The sequence below is a fragment of the Urocitellus parryii genome, chromosome X (genome assembly GCF_045843805.1).
Source record: "Urocitellus parryii isolate mUroPar1 chromosome X, mUroPar1.hap1, whole genome shotgun sequence".
Lineage (NCBI taxonomy): Eukaryota > Metazoa > Chordata > Mammalia > Rodentia > Sciuridae > Urocitellus > Urocitellus parryii.
In genome coordinates this window covers 129,419,956-129,447,792 of record NC_135547.1, presented here as the reverse complement: position 1 = coordinate 129,447,792, position 27,837 = coordinate 129,419,956, and the positions used below count along the sequence as shown (strand labels likewise).

Sequence of the window (27,837 nt, the reverse complement as noted above, 5' to 3'; positions counted from 1 at the left end):
GTGTCTTTCGAATTTGCCTGTGACACCTATATATATATATATGCTTTGTTTTTGTGTTGAGGTTAAACCCAGGGCCTCGCCATGCTAGGAAAGCACTCTATGGCTGAAGCCTAGCTCAGCGCCAGGTGTCACCACTGTACCAGAGGCTAAGCCAAGGCTTCCCACCTGGATTAGTTAGCAGCACAGCCAGGAAGCTCTGCCTGAAAAGGGCTTGAGCCAAGAATCTGTCACTCTACCCAATTTCAGCCAGTGATTGGCCACCTTGGCTGTCAGTCACGACGCAGAGGCGGGCCTGGAGGCCATCCATCCGGGATGCGTGGGGAACTGTCCAATCAGTGCGCAGAGAGACAGGAAGGGCGGGCTTCCGCAATCTCGCAGGCTGTTTTTCTTCCTGGATTCTCCTCCTGATCCTTCAAGCCAAAAGTTTTCTGCTCCAGGGACTCAGGTGACTTTGCACAGCCTGTGTCCCCACCCCCATCTTGGGTGCATGGAGGTTCCTCAAGAGGACGCGGGGTCACCACAGAAGACAAAAATGGTGAGTTTGCTACCAGGACTGAAGGTTTCGGTCACCATCTGCCTTGGGGGCCGGCGCGCAGGTGAGCTGGGGAGCGCCGAGGAGTCCCCACTGACGCGTGGCCCTGTCCCTTGGTCTCGTGGGGTGAGCTGGGTTTTGGGTTTTTGAGGTGAGCTGCTGAGCGTGGCAGAGTCCCCGCTGGCAGGTGGCCCTGGGCCCTGTCCCCTGGTTCCCTGGGTTTGGAAGGGCGGCTCAGGTCCCTGGTGTCCCCTTTGCTCCCTACTGGTGGCCCGACCCACTCTTCCCAACGTGGAGGAAGCAGGGCCACAAATGCACCTTCCTCCTCCCAGGGGAGCTCCTCCGGAGGCTGCTGTAGGTCCCCCAAATTGCAGGCGCCTCCTGCCTTCTAAACCCACCTTCCCTCCACCTCACAGCTCGGCCTGTAAGGGTCTGGCGGAGCGTTGGAGAAAGAGACCACAAGAGACCAGCCTCATGCAGTAAGGAGGGGGAAGTTTTATTGAACCAGCATGCTGGGGCTCCGTGCCCACTCAAGAAAGGAGAGCAGCCCAGAGCCCAGAGCAGAGGTCAAGCAGGGGAGGGCGGGGGGTTGCATACATCAGAACAAATCATGTTGAGGCGCGGGAAAATTGAACAACAACTTTGAGACATGATTAGTCACATTCATTGGCGTGAACAGTCTGGGTAGAGGTGATTGGTCACCCCTGAGCGGGGTACACATTTAAACAGATTGGTTTTGTGGCCTGGATGCTTTCCTGCTGAGCTATTTGGAGCCCTTAGCTATTAAACAACCAGGGAATCAATGGAAATATTTACTGGGCAGTTCAGGTATTGTCCTAACAGCTACAGAGATTACAGGTTCCGGGGTTGCAGAGGAATTTTAACAATACCTGGTCTATTTTTTTTTTTTTTTTTAGCCCAAGCCTTGTAATTTAGAAACCTTACAATGTCTTTTACACTTAAACTCAGACATTTGCAGCTTAGAATCAGCTTAGAAATTTTACCTTTACAGGCCAGACATTCGTTCTTCCCACTCGGTCCAAATGGACATCGTCTGGTAATTGTCACTTTTCATCTAGTGAAATATTGGAGAGAATAGTTCTTTTCTTTTAATTGGGGATCCAAACCCAGGGAGCTTTATCAGCCACATCCCCAGCCTCCCCTTATACTGAATTTTGAGATGGGCTTCCACTTGAAGCTGGTCTCCGACTTGTGATCCTCCTGCTTCAGCTTCCCAAGTCCCTGGGATGACAGGCCTGTGCCACTGTCCCTGGCAAGAAGAACACTTTTGAAAGCCTTTGTTTTCTATTTGTGAATATTACACTTGAGGGGAAACAGTAATCACTTAACACTTTCCTGTGTTTGGTCAAAATAATTACTTTAAAGGGAATAAGGCATTTGTTTATAGAACCTAGGGATATTGAATCCTGGGCTATGTACCCAACCCCCCTCCCTTTTTGACATAAATTATTTTTTAAAATTTATTTATTTTTTCTTCTTTTAGTTATTCATGGCAGTCGAATGACTTTGGACACAGCAGACATAAATAGAGTATAACTGCTCCTTTTTCAGATTGCAGTTGATGTCGATTCACACCAGTCCTGTAGTCATATATGCACATAGGGCAATTGTGTCTGATTCATTCTGCTCTCCTTCATCCCCAGCGCTTTAAATTTGATTTTCAGACAGGGTCTGGCTATGTTGCCCAGCCTGGCCTGAAAGTCATGATCCTCCTGCCTCAGCTTCCCAAGATGTTGGGATTAAAGGCTTTGACAACCCCAGCTATGGAAAATAGTGCATTTTAACCCAAATATTAATGACCATACTCAGGAACATGGATTCAAGTACTGCAAATGGTGTATGTGTCCCACCCTGGAGGACAGATATTGAACCCAGGGGCACTTAATCACTGAGCCACATCCCCACCCCTTTTTATATTTTATTTTCAGACATGATCTCACAAAGTTCCTTATGGCCTCACCAAGTTGCTGAGGCTGGCTTTGAATTTAGCAATCCTCCTACCTTAGCCTCTCAAGCTGCTGGGATTACAGTTGTGTGCCACTGTGCCTGGCCTACATGAACTTCTATAAAAGAAAGTTGTGGAACCAATTGCATTAGTAGAATCATTAGACTGGTGGACTACAGAAAAAATAAAATGAAATGTGTTCTGCCGTTATTACATTCTTTCTTTAGTAGATGGTGGGGACTAGATGTCTGGTAAGGGTAGTGATACATTCTGACAAGTTTTAAGAATTGTGGTCTGATACAGAAATTAAGATGATTGGCTATTAAACGGCATCTTCCTTAGGTGTAGACACCATGTCTGATTTCGTGGGCAGATTTTCTCTTTTGACGACTCACAGGGTCCTATGTTCTCAGCCACTGTCCTCTCCTGGAGCTGCCCCAAGGTGCCCACAGCTGCCCTGGTCCCTTCAGGGTGAACAGAACTTCAGGCCCTGGGTCAGCTCCTCCTAGAGGACAGCCTGAGGTGTGGGGTGCAGCCTCTCAGGGAAGCTGCTGGGGGCTCTGTGCTGAGGAATCTCCTGGAACAGGCCTCATCTAGACAGCTACTTCCTTGGGACTTTGTTTACCCCAAGCCCTGTTCCCATTCCTTGGAGACAGGTGGCCAGTCCACCTGTGGATGCTGGTGCTGAGTGGCCAGGTCAGCAGTGACTCCTGCCCTTTCAGTCTCTCACAGTGTGAAGGAGCGAAACCTCTCCCAGAGCATAAGGACCACCCACCCCAGTGCAGAGCTGTGCAAACCTGAAAAGCCTCATAGACTGGAGTCATGGTCCAGGTCTCTTGAAGGGTGATCCTGGAGGCTTTCAGTGAGCAAGACCAGGAGGGAGCATGTCCCTGCTGTCAGGGACCTTCCCTGCCCCTTGAGCCTGACACATGTGTGCTCCCTCAGCACCAAAGCTTTCTGTGTATCACTTTGAAATGATGTGCTCACTTATCTGAGGCCCAGGTTTATTTATTCAGAACCAAATGGGATGGACTATTATTAAATAGGCAAAAAAGAAGTGGATTTTAAAGTCTAGTAACATTTCCATTGTTAAAAATTCTAATTTACAGCCAGGTACAGTGATGCACACCTGTGATCCTTGCTGTTCCAGAGGCTGAGACAGTAGGATTGCAAACTTGAAGATAGCCTTAGCGACTTAGCCAGGCCTTATGCAACCTGGTGAGACTGCGTCTCAAATAAAATATAAAAATCGCTCAGGATGTGGTAAAGTTCCTCTGAGTTCAATCTCTGGTACCAAACAAACAAACAAACAAATAAAACCCACCTAATTTACCTTTTGCTACCCCTGATATGTATAGAAAATTTGAGAGTCAATCTTGTCTTTTCAATGATTTCCAGTTGAAAGCCATGTGGTAGATTCCAGAATGCCACTTAACATACAGAGAAACTCTGTCTTCCATTTTGCTGCTGAAAATGAATTCATTTTACAAAAATAGTTGTGAATAAATTTATGAATGCAATTTCATAAAAACTAGTTTCTCTCCTTTACACGGTCATAAATTTGACAGGGGATGACAGCTTGTGGTTGTTGTTCTCTGGACTTCACAGGTTCATGTTAACTGTGTGCTTTTTTGGTATCAGGAATGGAATCCATAGGTGCATAACCACTGAGCCACATCCCTGGCCCCTTTTAGATTCTTCCTTTTTAGTCAGGGTCTTGCTACATTGCCTCAGGCCTCTGACCCCTGAACAACTGAGGTTACAGATGTGCACTATCATACCCATCTTCATTGCAAATTTTAAGGACAACTTTGGCGATATCTGAAATACCCAACTGTGGTCATTTAATCACTGAATAATTTATCAAATAGTAAATGAGCATTCCCACCATGTTACCTGATTCCTGTTTCCTCCTAAGTGCCTCCTCTTAGGGCCTCCCTTTTGGGAGATGGCCTTTTAGCTTATGAAACTTGGGAGTAGCATAAATGCTCTCTCTGTTCTCTCTGTCCTGTACAATATTTTCACTGGTCTTAGATGCAGTGTACTATTATCCATGCCCTGACTTTCACATAATTTTCTGAAATGCTCTTTGTTTTTTCAAAGAGTGTGGATCATGGGAAAGTTCAGTCTCCTTTGTAAGAAAGTGTGTTGTCTTTCCATTGATTTTGTTGCCTCTCATTGTGTATCTTTTGTATTATAATCTTTTTTATCACTCATTACATATATTTTCAGTTTTTCTTTGTGATTTTTTTAATTGTGTGTTTGTGTTGTGTGTGTGTGTGTGTGTGTGTGTGTGTGTGTGTGTACTGCTGAGGATTGAACTGAGAGCTACCAAGTTCTTTACTACTGAGCTACTCTCCAGCCTGAGATAATTAGTATTGTAGACTGTTGTTTACTTATTTGCTGATGTATTGAGTGCTGGGATTGAAGCCAGGGACTTGCTCATGCTTATGTTGTCCTCCAACAATGAATTTCAATGTATGAGCAGCATTTTGGGGGTGGGCAGGTATTTAACTGGGGAATAAACCTACAGGCACTTGACCACTGAGCACATCCTCAGCCCTTCCTATTTATTATGTACTTTTTAATTTTTATTTTGTACAGTTGTAGATGGACAGAATACCTTCATTTTGTTAATTTTTGTGTGATGCTAAGGATCATACCCAGTGCCTCATACATGCGAACAAATGCTCTGCCACTCAGCTACAATCCCAGTCCCCCCATTTATAGTTGATGAAGACCAAGTCTCACAAAATTTCTGAGTGTCTTGCTAAATTGCTGAGAGAGCCTCCAACTAGCCAGTTTCATGCCTTGACCTCCCTAGTGGCTGAAATTACATGTGCACACCACCACACCAGCAGTTGGCAGGACTTTTGAAGACTTATCATCCAATTTCTTTCCAGATGGAAATAATATTGAAAATCATATTCCTTCCTTTTGTCCATAGATTTGAAATTTGTAATTATGACTCTTCTTCTTTGCTTTATCTTTGCATTATTATGAAAAAGGTATTTAGCATATAATATTGTTTCTTATGTATATATTTGTAAAAATCCATGGCTTGGTAGTTTATTCATTTCTTTATTAGATAAACTTTGTTTTTCAGAGCAATTTCAGGCTTACATTACTTATTAGTGAGTGTTCTCTAGAGGAACAGCATCAACACGAAGTGTGATTATAAAAGGGGGACATATTAGATTGGCCTACTTGACCTGAAGCTGGATGTCCACAGTGGCCATCTGCAGCTGGAGAGCTTGAGAAGTAGTAGCTGCAGAGTCCAAGAGGCTGAAGCCTCAGAAGAAGAGGGAGCAGTGGTGCTGCCCTAGTCCAGACCAAAAGTTCTGGAAACTCCCTGGAGAATCACAGGCAGAGTCCACTTTGGGAGAGTGAAGAAGGCAGAGTCTGATACCCTCAGGCCATTGCAGCAGCCATTGGAGAAGAAAGGGGCTTGCTCTGCTGCTGCTTCCTTCTTCTTCCAGCTTTTGTTCCACCCAACACACTGTCCTATTGGATGGTGCTGCCTAGCTGAAGGAGGTTCTCCAGGTTGATTCGCTGTTCCACATGTCAATCCTTTCTAGACACACCCTTATGGACACACCTAGAGGCCTCTTAATCACAAATATCTCTTAATCCAATGGGGTTTACAATTGAAATGAGCCATTACATATAGTATTAAACACCCTTTCTCCACACTGTTTTCAACATCTTGCATTGATTTTGGATGCTTGTTAGTTTCTGAACCAGTGTCCTACATTGAGTGGATGAAGCAACTGTTATGCCAGATTCGTGGGATCCCAATAGACCTCCAGGAGCTTAATCTGATGGAATCACACAAGAGTCTTTATTGCAAGCTCGAGCCTGGACTCACAACTGTTTCTGACTCAGCAGTCCCAGGGAGTGAGTCCCCGTCCTTTGTCCAGTGAGATTTTATAGGTTTGTGGGGGATACTCTATGCGTCACAACATCACACAATAAATCATCCCATACTGCGGGGAAGTCAAACAACAACTCTTAACATTGATTAGCACATTCAATGGTTGGAAAAAAGTTGGGTAGGGGTGATTGGTTATTGCAACAGGGGGATTCATTTTAACTGATTGGTTTAGGCCACGAGGGGTGTATGTGCTAAACTATATGGTTTCCCAACATGTTATCTACCACCATAATAAACTACTGGGGGGTCATCTGGCATTCCAGGTATTTTCCCTGTCTCATGCTGATTGGAGGTTTGCTAGGGAGTGCTCTGTGGTTCAGCCCCCTTCCCTAGGACAGGCCTTGAGGTAGAAGCTGCTGTTATTTATTTCTTTTTAAAAATGGAGTCACATCAGTTTCTCACAACACCTTATCATCAGCTGAAATCCATCCTTTTTCTTAGGGTTCGTCCTCTGTGTGGTGTGATTTTGTGTGTCACATATTCTACATAATAATGTCATGCAGAAGAGTTTCACTGCTCTGGGAATCCTGTGTTCCCCCTGTTCATCCCTCCTCCCCAGCCCTTCCTGCCTCTCTGCTCGCTAAGTTCCTGGCTCCCATCAGTTCTGCTAGTGCATCTATAATGTTGTCTCTTGTGGAATGTTCTTGACTTTGACTCTTACTGCACTTGCCTTTCAGACTGGCTTCTCTCACTTTCCAGTCTGCCTTTAAGGGTGCTGTATCTTTGCAGGCTGCAGAGCTCACTTTCTGAGTGATGATCTTTGGTGTGGTTAAACTGCAGCTTGTCCATTCAGCATTGAAAGGTGCATCTTCCTTGCTTCTAGCTTTGGGCAGATATGGATATGGCTGCTGTAGTCACTGCTGAGAAGTTTTCTGTGCATATTTTTCACCTCATTTGCATAGACACCTGGGAGTGTGGTGAATTAATTGTAGTGTGCACCATGTTTATTTTGTAATAGCGTGACTGTCTTCCAGAGAGAGTGTTCTTCTCTCCATTCACATGAGCAAGGGAAGGGTTCTTGCTGATTCATGTTTTCACTGTCTTTTGGGGCTGTCATTGTTTGGCATTTGACCACTCCAGTGGGTATCTGGTGGTACCTCATTGTTTAATTAGAAGTTTCTTAAGTATGTCCTGATGAACATCTTCTCCTACATATATTAACTGTCTCTGTTTCTTGGATGAGTGTCTTTCCAGATCTTTTGTTCACTTCCACATTGCTTGCTTTCTTACTGAGTGTTCTTCCTGCATGTTGAATACCAACCCAGTGTCACTATGTGTCATGAAAACATTTTGTCCAGTTCTCCAGCATGTCTTCTCATTCTCTCAAGTGCATCTTTTGAAAAACACAAACTTCATTTTGATCAAGTTCTATTTAAAAGTTTTTTGCTCACAAATCATGTGTCTGATGTTGCATATGAAGCTGTCATGCCAGCCCAGATTTCTGTGTAAGTACTTCTGTGTCATTTTAGTGAAGTTCTGAAGTTTGCATTTAGTACTATGATGTATAGGCAATTTTTTGGTGTTGGAACGTGAACCCAGGGCCTCCTAAGTGCCAGGCAGGTGCTGTGCTAGAGCTGCAGTCCCAGCTCTGTGTCCTACTTTAACACTGAGGCTCCACTGGGAGCTGATCTGTGACAATTGTGAAATGAGAATGCTTCCTTTCTTTGTACATTAATGTGCAGGTGTTTTGGCAGTATTTTCCAAGAGAGTGTATTTTCCATTGCTCCTTTGTTAAAGATCAATGGAATAGATTTATATTGTGCCAAATACCACTGTGTCTTGATGATTGTAGATTTTTAGTAGTTCTTAGCCTCAGGTAGTGTTCATCCTGTGAATTGAGTGTTCATTACCATGTTGGTTGTTCTGGATCTTTTATTACTGAAGAAATAACTTTGGGGCTGGGGAAGTGGCTCAAGCGGTAGCACGCTCGCCTGGCATGCGTGCGGCCCGGGTTCGATCCTCAGCACCACATACCAACAAAGATGTTGTGTCCGCCGAGAACTAAAAAAAAAAAAAAATATTAAAAATTCTCTCTCTCTCTCTCTCTCTCTCTCTCTCCTCTCTCACTCTCTCTTTAAAAAAAAAAAAGAAATAACTTAAAAGAATTTTGATTAGGATTATATTGAATCCATAACTGAAGTTGGTAAGAATTGATGATAGCACTGAGGTTTCCCATGTGTAAACATCAAATATCTCCATGTGTTTTCCTTGTCTTTGATAGTCTCATTGGAAGTTAGCAGTTTTTGTCATACAGATTTTTATCAGATTTATATATGAGTATTTCTCTTTCATTGGTGCTGTATAAGTGGTGTGTGTTTGTTTTTCTTTATGGTTTTGTTGCTGGGTGTTGGACTCAGGGCTGCTCTACCATTGAGCTACATTACCAGTCCTTTTAATGGTTTTGTTTGGAGACAGAGTCTTGCTAAATTGCCCAGGCTGGCCTCCAAGCTGGGATCATCCTGCCTCTGCCCCCTGAGTGGCAGGGATCAGAGGCATGGCCTCCATGCTCAGCTTGCTGCTGTCAACAGGATGATAATTGTCCTGTTTATAAACATGACAACACTGACATCATGGAGTTGCTTTTTATGGTTCTTTGGGGGATTCCACATAGAGTAAAAGATCATGCTGTCTCTCTATAAAGACATGGTGTTTTTCTGAGCTTGAGTGATTTTCGTTATTCTTGACTTTTCTCTTTAACTTTTTATATAATCAATATTTATTATTTAGCTTTTTGTTGTGATGGGTAATGTTAATTGGTTTCCAATTTTAAATCAGCCTTGCATAGCTGTAATAATTCCCTCTTGGCTGTGGTGTATAATTTTTTTTATTTATTTTTGGACTCAATAAAGTAATGTTTGAGGAATCTTGCATTCATAATTGTGAGAGTCATTCATACTTTCCTTTTCTATATAATACTTTTCTTTATCTAATTTTGATAATTTGGTAACATAGAGCTCAGAAAGAATTAGGAGGTTTTAACTCAGCTTCTGTGTTCTGGAAAAAAACAGTAGAAAGTTGGTGGCAGGTTTCACTGTCTCCTGGAAGCGTGTTTGACATGTCAGACCCTTTCTGTGTGTGTGTGGGTGGGGCGGTAATTAGTTATTGAGCCTGTTTTGTGTATCTCTCCTTGTGTGTAAGTTGTAGGAGATTGTTGATAAACACAGTCTGATTCCCTCTTTAAAATTGGGAGCCATCTCCCCACAAAGACATGAGAAGCTAATTTCAGGTTTACTAAAAATTACTGCAAATTCTGATCTTGCTTGGAATGCCTGCCCATGCCTTGAACTCACCCATGCCTGGCTCTCTCTGGGCAGATAGCAGCCCTCTCTGAAATTTTAGTGACACCTCAGAAATCTTGGCCTTCCCTGGCCAGAAAATGACCCTCTCTGAGGCTGTAATGACCTTCATAAATTCTGATGTGTTGGCCAGCAAAAATGTAAACTAGCCTTGTGTTATGCTCCTCAGAGTTTTGTTTTCTGTAATTTCTCAAACTCCTCTTTGGTGACCTTCTGGGCTATAAAGCTGGGCTGCAAGAAAGCTCCAGAATTTATGAAGGTCATTAGAGCCTCAAAGAGCATCGTTATCTGGCCAGGGAAGGCCAAGATTGATGAGGCATCACTAAAGTTTCAGAGAGGGCTGCTATCTGGTCAGAGAGCCAGGCATGGGTGAGTTCAAGGCATGGGCAGGCCTTCCAAGCAGTTTAGAGTTTGCAGTAATTTATAGCAAAGATGAAATTAGGTTTTCATGCCTTTGTGGCAAGATGGCTCCCAATCTTAAGAGAGAATTAGGCTGGGTTTATCACATGCTAGGGAAGCACTCTTGCACTGAGCCACAAGCTCAGTCTCTGTCCTTTGTATTTTGGGCCTTATGTCAGTTTTTCAGTGATGCTGATGTTCATGAAGAGCTTGATTTTGCAGACTGTCGATTTCCTGATTGTGGTTTCATCAACACCCTCTCTGTTACCTTCCTGTGCTTGATTTAGGTTTACCTTGCCCTTCTTTCTCTGGTCTCCTGAAGTGCAAGTTTCAATGGTTGCTTTAGCTCTTCTTTTCTGAAAGGTGCTTTGGATGCCTTAGATACCAATGAGGCATCCCCTGTGCTGTTCTCTACAGATTTCCTATGGTGGACTTTTGCATTTCATTTCCTTTAAAATGGTCACCTTTTCTCTCACCTCTTTCTCCTGATCTGTTGAGTCCTGTGCTTCACCTCCCTTTGCCTGGAGGCTTTCCACCTCCTTCTGATCTGATTTCTGCTTTAACTCCCATGTTCTTTGGGCATACATGGGCTTTCACTGGTGTTGCACACTCTCACGGGTGTAGTTTAGGGCTCAGAATGTGCCTTGTCCTGGGGGGTGTTGCTGTGACCCTCAGAACTCGGTGTGCTTTAGGTTTGAGTGAAGGCCAGTGAAGCCCTCCTGTCTGCTTCTCTGTCCCATGTCTGTCCTGACAGAGTTGGGCTGATGTCTCCCAATGGAAGTGTGGATTCGTTGTCCTGGGCAGTTCTGTATGTCTCTGCCTGATGTGTTTTGACTTTGTTTCAGGTGCATGCTTATTAAAACTCTCAGACAGTTCATTGAAATTTTAGCCTAGGGAGGGCACAGGTCTGTATTTACAGTGGTCAGGAAGGCGGAGGCAGGAGGACTCGAAGTACAAAGACAGCCTCAGTGTCTTAGAGAGCCCTGAATATATTATAGAGATCCTATCTCAAAATAAAAATGAATAAATAAAATTAAAAAGAGCTGGGAGTGTGGCTCAGTGGTTAAGCACCTCTGTGTTCAAAATCTGGTACAAAAGGAGAAGAGAAAATTTAACCTAGGCATTTGGGAGCCTGATCTTTCTCAGGGTTGGTCAATCTCATGTATTGTTTGTTGTTGAGCATTCTTTGTATATTTTGTTGTTGAAAAGTGAATGGAAATGTGTTCTCCCCTTTTCTCCTACCGTACTCTTCCTGTTTGGAAGGCTTCATGCATTTGCTGAGTCGCATTCCTCACACTAAAACACTCAGGGTCACTCCAGGGAAACTGGGCTGCATGAAATATTCACACAAGAGACACAGATACCTTTTTCTTTGGGTCCTGTGATGCTCCTCTGACCTTAAAGGGAGAGAGAGAGAGGGAGAGGGAGAGGGAGAGGGAGAGGGAGAGGGAGAGGGAGAGGGAGAGGGACAGGGAGAGGGAGAGGGAGAGGGAGAGGGAGAGGGAGAGGGAGAGGGAGAGGGAGAGGGAGAGGAGAGGGAGAGGGAGAGGGAGAGGGAGAGGGAGAGGGAGAGGGAGACCAAACTTGTTGAACCCTTTCACTGAGGAAGAACCATTGAAATGAGGCAAGGGGTCAGGTTTCAGGGGGCTGAGTCTAGCTTCCTGATGTCTGTGTCAGCAGGTTGACTGACATCTAGGAAGGCCACACCCAAAGGCACAGCAAGAGATGGGGAGTTTCCATGGACCATTCTATCCCAAACAGGGCAAAGGGGTAGGATTACAGAGGAAAAGGTGAGTGTAGCTCAACCTCAGGGGTGACACCTACATCTGAAGACATGCCTCTGACTTCCTGAGCTGGGACAATGCCCAAGTGACCATGAAATGTAGTGATCTGTCAGAGCCTTTTGCTTCAGGACTGGAAGGTGGGGGCTCAATAAGAGTGGCTCCCCACATATTTCCTCTTCCTTAATATTTGAAGGCAATTGGGAAATTATTTTTTTCCGTCACTGGATTCTTGGTCCGAGGTCATCATGATCTACTCTTGAAACACAAAAGGCATTAGTAGAAAACATACTATCTCAGGGACATAACCAACTTGGAAGATCCAGGTTATTAATATTATTCTTCTGCCAAACACTCATCAGAAGACTCTTCATCTTTTCTTGATTTATTGGGAAGCCTTGCACTTGGCAATGGTAACATGGACATGTTCATTTGGCGTGGTGCTTCAGCCTTTCCACAAACCATGGAGCAGAGGGCTCAGTCACAATATTTATTACAGTGGCTTTTTAGAGCATTTTAACTCAGTTCTAACTAAGTTTGAAACAGAGCGATAAAGACTATATCACAGAAGCAAGGAATGATATTTAAAGTAGTCACTTCAAAGATCATGAGACCGGAGCTGGCCTAGGTCTGGTTCATTGGCATGCACCTGTTTCAGACCCCAACATGAACTTCAGCAGAGTGCAGCTCTGAAATACCAGCCAGCAATAACTAGCGATGCCATAAGGTGAGTTGTATTCATACAGGCTACAGGATATTCATCATCCTTTTTCTTAACTCTCACATTTAAGGAATCTATTAGTTCGGTCAGTGATGTAAACATTCTGAAGGCAGAAGACAAACATCCAAACATCCTTTTGGGTGCCATCTCACTGAGGGTTAGGGTATTACCAATCAACCTCCAGGTGCCAGGCATCCTCCTGTAATTGCTCTTGTCCGTTCTAGGAGACCAGCCTAAAATGCATCCACTATTTCTAGATCTCTTGTGTTGTACTGACCAGACATTTGCATAATACTTAGGAATACCCAGGAATAATACTTAGGAAAGGTGCCAGTTTCTATTGTAGAATGATCAGGGCAAGGATGCATTGGTGGATATTTTAAAGAATAACTGGCCTATACAGAAAAAAAATCTATTAATCTTTCTGACAATTGTTCAGTTAGGTAAATACAGTCTTAATCTCTAAGGACCAGCATGATTGGCTGCTTTAGGTTTCTTCCATGCTGTCTGTTTCCAAAAGATATTCCCAGTCAGCCTGTTTACCACAGGATCAACATGTGGGTATAGCTGACCATGGCAGTTAGGAGAATTAATCTAGTTATGGGTGGACTTTCCAGTCCACACTGTAAAGTATATTAAAAATGGACCACAGCTTAAGTAATGGGAGAAGGAGAGTTTCCAGAATTCCAGTTTTTTTTTTCTCTTCCCCTGTAGTGGAAGGGAACACACTGGTAGGTTGAGATGAAGGAGAAAACACTGATTTTTCTTTCTTTCATGAGGAAAACATAGAGACGGCAGGCTGCTATGATGAAGTGCCAGATCCACCTTGTGATCTGGTGGTCCCCAACTCCCAAAGAAAAGAAAGAACACGGCTCCAGAGACGAAGAGCTGAGAGAAGGCGCAGACGCGGGCCAGCATGGGGGAGAACTAGGTGGTACCCAAATTCGCTGCCCTCAGCTCCCTGCTGGTGGGTCCCTGGGGGTAGAGAGTGGCAGGAGGGGGTGGGGCTGGATGCAGAGGAAAGGGACATGCTGGGGAAACCACCCGAGCTGAGGCCCGCGACCTGGGTCTGAGGAGTGGAAAACCCACAGGGGTCACCCGGAGTGTTCTGGTGGGTCACCCTGAGCCTGGTCTCAGTTCTGGCAGGTGATCCACACTGCCTGGACTGGGATGTGGGTTGGTAGCCCAGTCCTGGTCCCTGGCTCCCAGGGGATGGGGGAGGGGTGGGCGTGATGGGCTCCTCCCCTTCCCCTCCCCTCCTCCCTGCCAGTGCCGCCCCCACCCAGCCCACTGCAAGGAGCCTGCTGTCTCACCATCAGCTCAGCTGTGCCCTCAGCATCATGTGGGCCTGGCGATGTGGTTGGCACATCAGCTGGGGGTGGCCCATCTGGCCCCTGAGACTGGAGGAAGAGAGCTGGCCAGGTGGGGTGGCTCCTGGGGACAGTCAGGCACTGCCTCTTCTCTTACATTCTTGCCCCCGTCCTTAACAAACAAGGCGCACTCGTCCACCACACCCGTCACCCCCGCATCCAAGCTCCACAGTGCCGGGCAGGGGGTGCGGTGGGCGGGGGACTGTCCCCAGGCCTGGAGGGCTTGGGGTCTCAACCCGGCTGGCGTCATCTGCCCTAGGCAGCTGGAACTCCGTGGTGCTGGGAAGGGCACCCTGGAGGGGCTGATGAGCTGGTGTAAGTCACAGGTGATCTGGTCCTTGATTCCAGCCCCAGGGACCTGGGCTGCCAGGGAAGGCACAACCAGCCAGGCCCTGCCTCCACTGGGTAGGCTGCGTGGCCCACGGGGCTCCCTGCCATTGGAGACAGGAAGGCAGTGCCTACCTCACCAGGACCTGGCCCTGGTGATCCTCCTGGCGGAGGCCCTTGGTGGGAGTGTTGTCCACCGGGCCTCAAAATGGCCTACTGCTTCAGCCACACGACTGCAGTCCCCACCGCCAGGTCTCCTTCAGACCCCAACCCCTTAGGTGGTCCACCTTGCTCAGCAGACACAAAGACCACAGGCGCTGGGGTGGTGGGGTGGGACAGCTCTGCAGGGCCAGGGCGGCCCTCTGTTCTACCAAGGCCACCATCTCTATGACAGAGAGCAAGTCCACATCCTTCCCTGCTGAAGTGGGGTCCCCCTCGGCAGCAGGGGTCCCTCCCGGCCCCTGGGTCCTGAGGAGCTTTGGGGGCTTCCAGACAGCTTGACCCTGGAGCTCCTGTCCTCCCTTGTCTTTATTTAATAAAACTGAGTCAAGGCTTGGCATAAGCCATAGCACTGCCAGTTTAGGATGTAGGTAATAGTACAAGGATTTCAACGCTAAGAAAGAATTATCTTTTATGCATTATTGCAATTTCCCAATATAGACTAGTTGATCCATCCTAACAACTTAAAAAGAACTCTCAATCTCTTTTTGAGAGAAGGTCTCCAAATACCTCTGTATTTTAGAATATTATCCTTTCAGGACTGGGGATGTGGCTCAAGCGGTAGTGCTCACCTGGCATGTGTGGGGCGCTGGGTTCAATCCTCAGCACCACATAAAAATAAAGATGTTGTATCCACCGAAAACTAAAAAAATAAATATTAAAAAAATTCTCTCTCAAAAAAAAAAAGAAAGAATTTTATCCTTTCAATAGGTGTCTCTTAATTATCTTTTAGAAAATATGATGAAGATTACTTCCCAGGCAAGGGAATAACATATAAATCTTACCATATTTTTTGTGGATAATAGGTCTAGTCAGAGAACTTATATCAATGAATTTCCAACCAATTTTGCAACTTTTATTGTTCAAAACCAATGTGTGACTTTAATTTGAAGAACATCAATCTTAATAAAATGTTCTCCCAAATCTCTCAATTATCCAACAAAAGTAATATATAGGAATTAGCAGAGGATTTGAGTCAATTTTAGTCCTCCAAGGAGAATTGCCAAAATTGGAATCTAAGTCAGTAGTTTAATATATTTAGTGTTTAGTCAAGGATGTGAATTTATTCACCAAAATTAATCCTTACCTGAAACAGTAAAAAATCATTAGGCAATAAAGACCTTCCTTAAGAAAAATAAACTTAACATTTTAATAGGTCTTTATCTTGTCAAAATATGGGCAAATATTTTAGCTCATATCAGCATAGTAAAATTAGGGAAATACCCTGAAATATCCTTGAATTAATCAGTTAAATTTTTATGGTCAATCCAGTACATATAAATGTTCTTCTCAATTGTTTTAACTTTCTATGTCATCTGTCTAGTTATCGATGTAAAAATCTTTCCATTTAGACAACTACTTTTATCATTAAAATCTAGAATATAAAGACCTGTTTCACCCAAAGATGATTCCTTTCATCTCCTTAGGACCTCCTATGTGTGCTTTCTCTCTGTTGAAGCATCTTTTTCTTTTACGAGATTTTCCTAGTTATACTTTGGAACAATTTGTGAAAACCGTAGAGTCTAAGGAAATTATTGCACTTTCATAACAAATGTCTGAATGAAAATACAGTTAAAGCCCTTGGATATTCTTATAGACAAAGTCATATCTGTTTATTCTAAAAGTTTGTGCAGTAATTTGAGATTACTTGATTATGTTTTGAAAGTAAATTTATAGTAAAATACATTCATCTCAAATGTCTGTAACTAAAAGGCAGAGCATCAGGTAAATGCATGTGTAAAAAATATATAAATTATGTGTTTTCTGTTGAAGAAAAACAATTAGATAAATATATATTAATTAAATAATTTGACATATGTTAATTATTTTATGGATCAACAACTATAGGTTATTCAAAGAGCATAACTTGTAGTTGTATTAACTTTATGTAACCACGTGGTTCTTAAGATATTTTGGATCCATTTCAATTTATTTTTAACTAAGAGTGCATTCTTTTTTTTTTTTTTTTTTTTTTAAATATTTATTTTTTAGTTCTCGGCGGACACAACATCTTTGTTGGTATGTGGTGCTGAGGATCGAACCCGGGCCGCACGCATGCCAGGCGAGCGCGCTACCGCTTGAGCCACATCCCCAGCCCCCAAGAGTGCATTCTTAAATGTGATTCACACGATGTGGCTGAAATAAGATCCTTAAGTATATTTTATTCTTTTTGACAATACACAGGAATGAGAATAAGGATTTCTTGATTATCACAGGAACATTGCCGGCTTTTGTTCCTGCAATAAGCAAATGCATTCCCATAACCTCCAAAATGAAAAGCAAAATATAAGAGGCATATGTTTGATATCTCTTATCAATAGAACATTATTTAGCTACAACCACAGAGAAAAGTCAGGTTGTGGAACTCAAAAATAACTTAAACTTGGGCTGCCACACAGTAACCTGTGGAATTAGATTTTTTCCTGAAAAAGATGTCTTTCCTTAGCATTTCAAGTGGGGATTCTTAAAAGTGCAGGCTCTGTAGTTTCAGGATCAAATCTGTGTGAAACAGGAAGGAAGGTTAGTGGCTGGGAGGCGGGACCAGAAGTCCTGTCTGAGTGACAGTGGAAGGACCAATAGGAAGCCTTGGAAATGCGGGGGTGGGACCAGGAAGTCCACTTGGCCAGCCGGCTTTGGGCGGTTACCATGGTGATGGAAACAGCAAGGATCCTGCTGCCCATTGTTCAGGGCAGAGGCTCCCTGAGCTTCCCAGCGGGTTGCCTTGCCTTTGGTTTGTTCCTATGAAGCCTCATCTGGAGACCTGTGAACGTCTAGTGCGTTCGGGTCCCTGGGTAAGGGTCGGGAAATCATGGGGACACAGGGGATGCAGAGCCAAGGCAGCAATTGCAACTGCATGCTGAGCTTTATTTGCATGTTTCTTTTATATTCTTCTTCTATCAAAGCAAGCAATTCTTCAGTAACACTTCACCCACATAGCCCAAATATCATGCCTCAGCGGGTACACAGAGCTAAATTCAAATTGTTCCTGTTCCCTTTGATAAGTACCCTCCCAAAGTTCTTTGTAGACATTATCTAATCCCCGAATGTACTGTTCCCAGGTCCAGTATGCAGGAAGCTTCTTCCTCTAGGCCAAACCATGCAGAAGCTTGTGTCTTGTGATAAGGGGAAGAGAACATTTCCTCCTCCTAGCTGGGCTTGCCTCAGCTGACCTAAATCACAGTCACAGCTTCTTGCAAAGTGTCAGGCTGAGGGAGCTAAACTCTGCACACTTAAACCCCAACAGAGACTTGCACTGCTGTTCACACTCTTGCAATTCATGGATGTTTTCCTGTATGATCCCTTCACAGTGTCCTCCTGTCTTTTGTACTTTCCCTGGGAGTGTGTGGGTCCTTTAAAAGTGAGTTTTAACTTCAGACACCAGTGTTACTCTCAGATTTTAAGGCACTCTGCACCCAGGCCAGGTTGCTTAAGGGTTCAAAGCACTGTTGGCGGTGGCTCTAGTTACAGACACCACAGGGAGCAGAGGCTAGGCTCAGTTACAGTCTTTCTGATCCATAGGACAAGAGTGTAGCAGAGGTTCAGAACCTTCTGAGTATTCACAAAACAATAAAAATATAAAATTCACTTCTCTACAGGTAGAGAATCCTTGAATCAACTCTTAGCACAAAAATTTTCTTCCCTTTTTCTCACTGTCCCAGCACAGACTTCTAGTACATATACCCCCCAACATGTTTTTACCTAATGTTTCAAAACATAGATTCACAAAAACAATCCCAAAAAGTGCACAAAAGTACTTTTCCCATGGGAGAGGACTGAACTTCACAACATATCCCACTAATCATCTTAATAACTCTTTACATTTATTTAGAGTCTCTAGAATTATAAAAATATTTTTTTCTCTAAAGACTGAATATTCTCAAATATTTAAGAGTTTAATCTCACAGATTTTTCTTCTAATTCAGTTCCTTTCTATGATTCAGCCCACAATACTCTGCAATCCGAAGCATGCTTAACTTCTGGAGAGAAATTCCAAATGCACTAAATTCATAAAATCACTCTGAGGTGGTTATATGGGCCACAAATTGTCGCATTCCTCACACTAAAACCCTCAGGGTCACACCAGGTGAACTGGGCTGCATGAAATATTCACACAAGAGACACAGATATCTTTTTCTTTGGGTCCTGTGATGGCTCCTCTGACCCTAAGTGTATGCAGAAAGAGAGAGCACAACAGAGAGAGAAAGAAAGTGCTGAAACCTTTTATTGAGGAGAAGCCATTCCAATGAGGCAAGGGGTCAGGTTTCAGGCAGTTGAGTCTAGCTTCCTGATGTCTGTGTCAGCAGGTTGACTGACATCTAGGAAGGCCACACCCAAAGGCAGAGCAAGAGAAGGGGACACACAAAGGGTGTTTCCATGGAATATTCTATCCCAAACAGGGCGAAGGGGTGAGATTACAGAAGAATAGGTGAGTGTAGCAAAACCCTGTGGGTGACACACTTACACCTGAAGACATGCCTTCGACTTCCTGAGCTGGGACAATGCCCAAGTCACCATAAAATGTAGTGATTGGTCAGAATCTCTTGCTTCAGGACTGGAACGTGTGAGTCATTCAGAGTGGCTCCCTACAAAACTGCTTTGTCTGCGGTGTGTGGTGAATTGGCTTGTGTTCAGTCCATTTCTAGACTCCCCTGAGTGCCGGTGTGGTGGGACAGAAGGAAGCTTCAGCCATTTGGGAGCTGCCAGGCTGTGGATTTGCAAGCTGCCACCCAGCAGCTCTGCTCTCTGACCTTTCACCCTGCAGGCTGGCAGCAGACAGGTCCCTGTAAGGAGAGAACCAAGCAGCAGAAGCAGCCCACACAGTAGCAGGGACAGAGCAGCCCCTCTTTAGGTTGAGTGCAGCCAAAGGCCCTGGCCTCTAAGAGCTGAGTCCCTAGGCGGTGGATAAGCATGTGTCCCTGTAAGGGATATCAAATAGATGGCACCAACTCCCCTGCCTCAGTGTTCTCAAACGTTTCTTATGCTTAAAAGTAAAGGCCCTGATGTGCTCAGGCTCAGGCTTTGGGAGTTGTTCCTCTGGGCTCTGCTGCCACTACTAAAGTGTTGCTGCCAGATCTCGGTGTCCTTGCCCTCATTTGCTGCTTCACCAGAAGCAAGGAAAGAGCAGTGGCAACAGCAAGAGCTCCGTGCTCTGGCTCCTCCAGGGAGCTGTGCTGGGGCCTCTGCTTTAACACAGACTGGTGCTGCTTCAGACTCTGCTGTCCTGCGCTCTGCCCACCCCAGCCTGGAGAGACACCAGTGCTGAGCTTGCAATGAATGCAGCTCTTGATCTTCTCTGAAAGGGTTTCTCCTGGCCTTTGTGGGCTTCCTTACCTCCTCTGTATACCTAGGTATTCTTATTTTGGGGCACAATAAAGTGGAGTGAACTCAAGTGTTTTTAAACAATGAGCCAAATCCCCTGCCCCCTGTATTTAAATTTTTTTTTTTCAATTTTGAGACAGGGTTTTGCTCAATTGCTTAGTTGCTCCCTGAGTTGCTGAGGCTGGCACTGAACTTGCAATCCTCCTGCCTGAGCCTCCTGAACCTGGGTATTTTTGAAACCTGATTTCCAAAAGAAATTCTCCCTCAGCTTTCTTCTCTAGACTTCAGGTGGTGGTTGAGTGGCAAAACAATAATTTGCTACTATTCCTATATGCAGGCTGTGGGTTTAGTTAACTCTTTTTAAGGAATTCCACCTACTTTTTCACAGTGATTTCTTCTGACTTAGAACAGTGAGAACCTTTTAAAAATTTCTTTAAGATGTTAGCATAGTTAGTTCTGTGATAAATTTAATAGAAATTAAAGAAACTTGGGAAAGATCTGCTGTGTGCAGTCTGTAGCCAGTGACTAGGGTCTCACACTGGGAGGTCACACCCCTGTCCTGCACCAGAGAGGGGCTTTCTGAAGGGGGAGTGAAGGTCACACCCTGCTTGCTGCTCTCCACTGTTCTCCAAGCTGTGGAGAACCTCAGGAGCTTTCACACATGATGATGTTCTTGTTCTCATGGTTCTGCTTGTGTGTGGAACACTCCCTCTCTCTGGAGTCATCTTCACCTTGGATGTAAATGATTCTCCTTCTTGCAAGGTCCGTTGACTATATTTGTGGGAGTCTCTTTCTGGGCTCTGTTCTGGTCTATGTTGTGGAAGTACACTGAGGGTCCCAGACTCTGAGTTGTGTCATGTTGGTGTCTAGTTTGATCTTTTTTTTGTGTGTGTGCTTATCATTTTTAGAAAATTGTTTAGCTTATTTTTCTCTAAAAGTAAATTTTTCCTAGACATAGTGGTGAGTGCCTATAATCCTAGCTGCTGGGGAGGCTGGGGCAGGAGGATCGTAAGTTTATAAGCTAGTCTCTGCAACTTAGGAGGCCCTGAGCAACATACAACACCCTGTCTCAAAACATCAAATGTGTCAGGGATGTGACTGTGTGGTTCTGCTCCCCTGGATTTCATCCACACTGTGTTTTTGTTTATTTATTTGTTTTTCAATTTGTCACACATAAGTAAGTAAATAAAAATATATTTCTTTGAAATTTCTGAAATGGGTTTTAGTCTTTGACAGTTAAATGTACAATAAATCACATTTGTCTGCAGAATAGAGGGAGGAAGTACTTGGCATGTAGATTCTCATTTGCCTGGACTATCATTGTGTTCTCTCCCCAAGACACCTGCTGTCACCCATAATTTTTCCATGCCTTGAAGAACAGCCCACTAAAGGCTTTCTCTTGGGCTTCTACTAGCCTCTGTTGATACTGTCCTCCTTCAAATGCCATGTGTCTTGAGTCCTTGAGCATGGTTCTTTGTGAGTGGCAGGGTCATGTTCTGGTAGGTGGTCCTCTTGGCTGTTCCACAATGTGCAGAAATCATAGGCTGCTTAGAGACCCACATGGAGTGGCCTGTTTCACAAGCAGTCAGCGTGGCATAGTTCAGGATTCTGGGCTACAAACCTGCTGCTTTAACACACCCTGGAAGTGCTTGTGCCTGAGGTTTTCTTGCACCAGCTGTGCTACAGGAATGAGGAATCTCTTTCATGACAGACCAACATTGTACATGTGGCCTATCTTGATCAAAGTGTCCTTGAGCAGAACCGTGGTGTGTGTCTCATGACTGTACATGACCTGAGTGAGACATCTGCTGTTCAGAAGAGCTTGAGAATCATTGGACATTCATTGTTGCCACAAGGTTTGGAAAAGGATTTTCTGCTGTCTGTTAAGAAAACTGTTTTTCAGACCTATATCATTTTGTAAGGCTGTTGTTTGGATAAGGTGACTTCTGGGGGTCATTGAGTTTTTTCTAAGATACATGCCATCTTTCCATACACCCCATTCTGCTTTGACATTAACCACTAGAAATTATTATATTGTTGTGTTTATTAATCCATATGCTTGATTACTAATGGGTAAATTTGTTCTGGAGTAAAGCTCCTGCAAACTTCTTGTTGTCCTCAGTGAATCACACAAGTTGAGCTCAGTCCCCAGTGAACATATTGTGACAACCTGTGTGGAAGATCGTCTAACTGTTGTCTATGAGGGAAACTCTTTAGTGACTCCATACTCGGAGGGTGTGGGTTGGGGCTGATTCTAGGCACTTCTTTAAGGATGGAACAATTGACTTTCAGAAGGAAACAGGAGATCAGTAAATGCCATGTTGTCTATATTAACGTGGAGGCCCAGTGAGCCACTGTGGTTGGCAGGATCTGTCTCAAAGGCTAAGTTTTGTGATTCCAGCAATTTCCTACTCAGTCAGCTTTCTTTTCTAAGGGTAAATAATATGGAGAATGCTAATATTAGCTCTCTACTGCACAGGATGTTGGTAGGATGGTGATAGAGATGCAATCAACAAATAAGTTAAGGGTGAACCGAGAGCCCCTCTTACTTCCTGTGAACTCACCAAAAGTGATTTCACCAAAGGAAGGCTGTACAACACTCTCTGTTTACCTGGTGTGGGGCCCAATTCTAGTGTTGGAGTGGCTGTGAGGACTTAAGTACACTAAAGACTTCATGGGCAAAATCGTGGAATTAATCGGGAGGCCAGGGAATCATGTGAATATCATGCATGTTGAGTATAGATTTCTCACACTGTCAATCTCTCCTGGCCTCCACTACACATTTGTGGGATATTTTAGATCTCAGCGACCTTTGAGGATGTGGCTGTGAACTTCACCCAGGAGGAGTGGGCTTTGCTGGATGCTTTCCAGAAGAACCTTTACAGAGATGTGATGCTGGAAGTCCTCAGAAACCTGGCTTCTATAGGTAATAATGTTGTGTAGTTATTTAATCACATAGAGAAGTCGTGTTTATTTTGGTCATTCATGTAGAACATATAAAGACAATCAATTGGTGAATTATTGTAGCATAAAATGCTCCATAAATTTGGAAAAGCATTTCTGTCTCCTAAAAATTTATAATGTTTGGTTTGGCATTTTAGGAAAGAGATTGGATGACAAGAACATTGAAGATCAGATCAATAATTCTGGGAGTAATCTAAGGTAATTGTACTCACAAGAGGAATCCTTGAGGAAATCTGAGAATGTCATATAATTTGCAAGAAATGTGCACAACTTTAAATGTATTTATTCTTACAAGATTTTTTACCAAAAACATATACTTAACTGAGACTGGGGTTGTGACTCAGTGGTAGACAGCTTGCCTAGCACACTTGTGGCACTGGGTTCTCTTCTCTGCACCACATTTAAATCAATAAAGTTTATTCACAACTCAAATAAATTTTACATACATGTATATTTAACTGTAAAATATACTCAGTCTTTTCAAAGTACTTGACATTCAAAAGTACTATGAAATTGCATATGTAAATATGACTATTTGGATAATAGTCATAGGCAATCTGTGTTGCAAAGCATTGTTTCCTCTCAATCTCTTTATTTTCTGGCAATTTGAAGAAGTTGGAAAACCTAGTCTTTACCTGATGTTGGTAGTAATGTAAGCATAGCACCTTTAAATAAAAATAAAATCATGAATGAATCAAGCATTAATCATGTGCTGATCATTCTTTAAAGAAATCTTATGGTAAACTTCAAAGGCAAAGAACAGTATGGGGAAATTTTCAATGAGATTCCAGTTCTTAAGTAGACAAAGAAAAATTTTAATAGAGTGAATTGATATGACGGCATTATGTGTGCAACTGACTGCATATGTCCTTCATACCTTCACAGGCACTTCAGATCTCACTGTGGGCATGAATGCTATAAACATGAAGAGTGTGAAGAGAAGCCATGTGAATTGAAACAATATAGAAAATCTGTGGTTTCTCTCAAAAGTGTTCACACACAAATGTTAACACAAACTAGAGATGAACCATATGAAAGTACGATATGTGGAAGAGTCATCAGTTGTTCCAGTGACATTCAAAGACATGAAGATTCTCATACTGAGTGCCAACCCTATGAATGTCAACAATGTGGTGAAGCCTTTTTTTCTCTCCCAGCTGTTCAAAGACACATGACAACACACAGTGGAGATAAACCTTTTCAATATGAGGTATTTGGGAAAGCCTTTCATTCCCGCACTTTATTTAGAAAACATGAAAGAACTCATTCTGGAGAGAAACTCCATAAATGTAAACAAGGTGGTAAAACTTTGGTTTCATTCACAAGTCTTCGATGTCACATGATCAGGCACACTGGGAAAGCACATTTCAAATGTAAGGTATGTGGAAAAGACTTTGCTTATCCCAGTTTACTTAGAATACATCAGAGGACACATACTAGAGAGAAACCGTATGAATGTCAACAATGTGGGAAAGCCTTCAGTACTTCATCTTACCTCCAGATACACGAACAGACTCATACAGGAGAGAAGCCCTATGAATGTAAGCAGTGTGGAAAAGCCTTCACTCAGTCTGCTCACCTTCACTCTCATGAGCAAACTCATACTGGAGAGAAGTCGTATAAATGTCAACAATGTGGAAAAGCCTACACAACTTCATCTTACCTTCAGATAAATGAACAAATCCATGCTGGAGAGAAGCCCAATGAATGCCAACAGTGTGGAAAAGTCTTCACTACTTCCTCTAACCTTCAGAGACATGAACGAACTCATACTAGGGAGAAGCCCTATGAATGTAAGCAGTATGGCAAAGTTTTTACTCAGTCTGCTAACCTTCACTCACTTGAAAACACTCATATGACAGAGAAATTTTATGAATGCCAACAATGTGGAAAAGTCTTCAGTACTTCTTCCTACCTTCAGATACATGAACGGATTCATACTGGAGAGAAGCCCTATGAATGTAAGCAGTGTGGGAAAGCCTTCACTCAGTCCAGTCACCTTCACTCACATGTGAAAACTCATACTGGAGAGAAGCCCTATGTATGTAAACTGTGTGGAAAAGCCTTTGCTCGATCTCCTCAGCTTCACATGCATCATCGAACTCATACTGGAGAGAAGCCCTATGAATGTAAGCAGTGTGGGAAAGCCTTCACTTACTCCTCTAACCTTCACAGACATGAAAGAACACATACTAGAGAGAAACCCTGTGAATGTCAACACTGTGGGAAAGTCTTCACTACTTCAACTTACCTTCAGATGCATGAACAAATCCATACTGGAGAGAATCCCAATGAAAGTCAACATTGTGGAAAAACCTTTGATACATCCAGTGAACCTCACATGCATGGAAGAACTCACACAGAAGAGAAGACCAATGAATGCCAACAATGTGGAAAAGTCGTCAGTACTTCTTCTTCCCTTCACAGACATAAAGGGACGCATACTGCAGAGAAGCCCTATCAATGTCAACAATGTGGAAAAGCCTACACTACTTCATCTTACCTTCGGATACATGAACAAATCCATGCTGGAGAGAAGCCCAATGAATGCCAACAATGTGGAAAAGTCTTCACTACTTCTTCTTCCCTTCACAGACATGAACGGACACATACTGGAGAGAAGCCCTATGAATGTGAGCAGTGTGGCAAAGCTTTTGCTGTATTGTCTACCCTTCACTCACATAAAAGAACTCATACGGAAAATAAACCCTATGAATGTCAACAATGTGGAAAAGGCTTCACTACTTCTTCTTCCCTTCACAGACATGAATGGAAGCATACTGGAGAGAAGCCCTATCAATGTCAACAATGTGGAAAAGCCTACACTACTTCATCTTACCTTCAGATACATGAACAAATCCATGCTGGAGAGAAGCTCTATGAATGTCAACAATGTGGAAAAGTCTTCAGTACTTCTTCTTCCCTTCACAGACATGAACGGACGCATACTGGAGAGAAGCCCTATGAATGTAAGCAGTGTGGCAAAGCCTTCACTCAGTCCTCTAACCTTCACTCACATGAAAAAACTCATACAAAAGAGAAGCCCTATCAATGTCAACAATGTCGGAAAGCCTTCAGTACTTCTTCCTACCTTCAGACACATGAGCGGACTCATACTGGGGAGAAGCCCTATGAATGTAAGCAGTGTGGCAAAGCCTTCGCTCAATCCCATCATCTTCACAGACATGAAAAAATGCATACTGGAGAGAAGCCCCATGAATGTCAACAATGGGGAAAAGCCTTTGTTGCATCCCATCAGCTTCACTTACATGAACCAACTCATATTGCAAAGAAATTGTACTGATGAAAACAATTGGCAGAGTCTTCTGTTATTACTGTTCTTCTCATCAACATGTTGGAAGTTTACTGGAGAAAAATTCTTTAAGTGTGAAATGTGGTGGATCAATATTTCTTGTCCCCTTCAAACACACTGCTCACTCTGCTGAATATTGTACTGGGGATTGTACTGCAGATTTGGTCTGGTGGCCCTCTACCACTGAGACACATCCTCATTCTTTTTGATATTTTTAATTTTGAGACAGAGACTTGCTGAGTTCCTTAGGGTTGTTCTAAAATGCTGATGCTGGCCTCAAACTTGTGATCCTTCAGACTAAGCCTCCCAAGTCTCTGGGATTAAAGGCATACATCACCACATCTGGCTGAATAACTGTTTAAATGTGAAAAAAATATAGCAAATCATTCCATTTTCCCTGTTGTCTTCAAAGCCATTTCCCTCACTGGAAAACAAACACTCTGAATGGGGATGATTTCCTATACTCTATCAGCTTCATGTTGTAGACCTATTTTTCTTTTCTTTTATGAAAATTCTCATGGAGAGAAGCCCTATGAATGTGAAAAATGTGGGAAATCTTTTAATTTTTGCAGTTTATTCTGAGTACTAAATAGATTCTTTTGGAAAGATTCATGCCAAAATGAATAAATCCTATGCAAGTAGGAAATACAAAGGGTTCTGATATTTTAGTTTTGTTCAGTTGTATTAAAAAAAAAATACTGTAGAAAATCCTGTGGATAAGCCATGTTGGGCAGTACTTAATTTTGACAGTTTTATTCAAAGACATAAAAGAATTTACATCTGGGCTGGGGATGTGGCTCAAGCGGTAGCGTGCTCGCCTGGAATGTGAGCAGCCTGGGTTCGATCCTCAGCACCACATACAAAGATGTTGTGTCCGTTGAAAACTTAAAAATAAATAAATAAATAAATATTTTTTAAAATTCTTAAAAAAAGGATTTACATCTGGGAAATCCCGTCTGCTAAAGAATTTTGACACCCAATTCATGTCTTTATACATGTACTTCGTACAATGATGTCCTTCACATTCTTTCATCCTTGCTAATCTTTTGTCCCCTCCTTTTCCCTCCCAGTTCTCCACTTTAGCTAGAATTCATCTAATCCTTCCATGCTCCCCCCATGTTTCCCCTATGAGTCAGCCTCCCTTATATCAGAGAACACATTCAACATTTGTTTTTTGGGGATTGGCTAACTTCACTTAGCATTATCTTATCCAGTGCCATCTATTTACCTGCCGATGCCATGATTTTATTTTCTTTTTTATTGCTGATTAAAGTTCCATTTTGTATGTATGCCACTTTTTTTAATCCATTCATCCACTGAAGGGCATCTAGGTTGACTCCACAGTTTAGCTCTTGTGAATTGTGCTGCTATAAACATTGATGTGGCTGTGTCCCTGTAGTATGGTGTTTTTTAAGTTCTCTGGGTATAGTCTTAGGAGAGGGATTGCTGGGTCAAATGGTGGTTTCATTCCCAGATTTCCAAGGAATCTCCACACTGCTTTCCAAATTGGCTGCACCAATTTGGAAGTCCCACCAGCAAGGTAAGATGGTACCTTTTCCCCTGCATCCTCACCAACACTTATTGTTGTTTGTCTTCATAATAGCTGTCATTCTGACTGGAGTGAGGTGATAGGTTAGAGAAGTTTTGCTTTGCATTTCTCTAATTGCTAGAGGGGATAAGCATTTTTTCTTATACA

General features: G+C 43.2%; 2 protein-coding genes across 2 annotated transcripts; both read left to right on the top strand.

The window, feature by feature from the left end:
• Positions 1 to 370: 370 nt before the first annotated feature.
• On the top strand, positions 371 to 23,771 carry LOC144250725 (zinc finger protein 124-like; the record flags this gene model as incomplete). Its single annotated transcript, XM_077793676.1, has 4 exons — positions 371 to 535; positions 22,664 to 22,790; positions 22,966 to 23,026; positions 23,714 to 23,771. Coding segments are annotated over exons 1-4 (294 nt in total), but the record flags the coding sequence as incomplete, so codon positions are not given.
• LOC144250797 (uncharacterized) lies at positions 23,768 to 26,920 on the top strand. The gene has a single exon (XM_077793928.1). It carries the CDS (start codon positions 23,832 to 23,834, stop codon positions 26,130 to 26,132), a length of 2,301 nt encoding a protein of 766 aa, XP_077650054.1. The 5' UTR covers positions 23,768 to 23,831; the 3' UTR covers positions 26,133 to 26,920.
• The last annotated feature ends 917 nt before the right edge of the window (positions 26,921 to 27,837 follow it).

Excerpts from the sequence above, each read along its gene's own strand:
- LOC144250797 (XM_077793928.1), top strand. The coding sequence starts at position 23,832 with ATGTTAACACAAACTAGAGATGAACCATATGAAAGTACGATATGTGGA.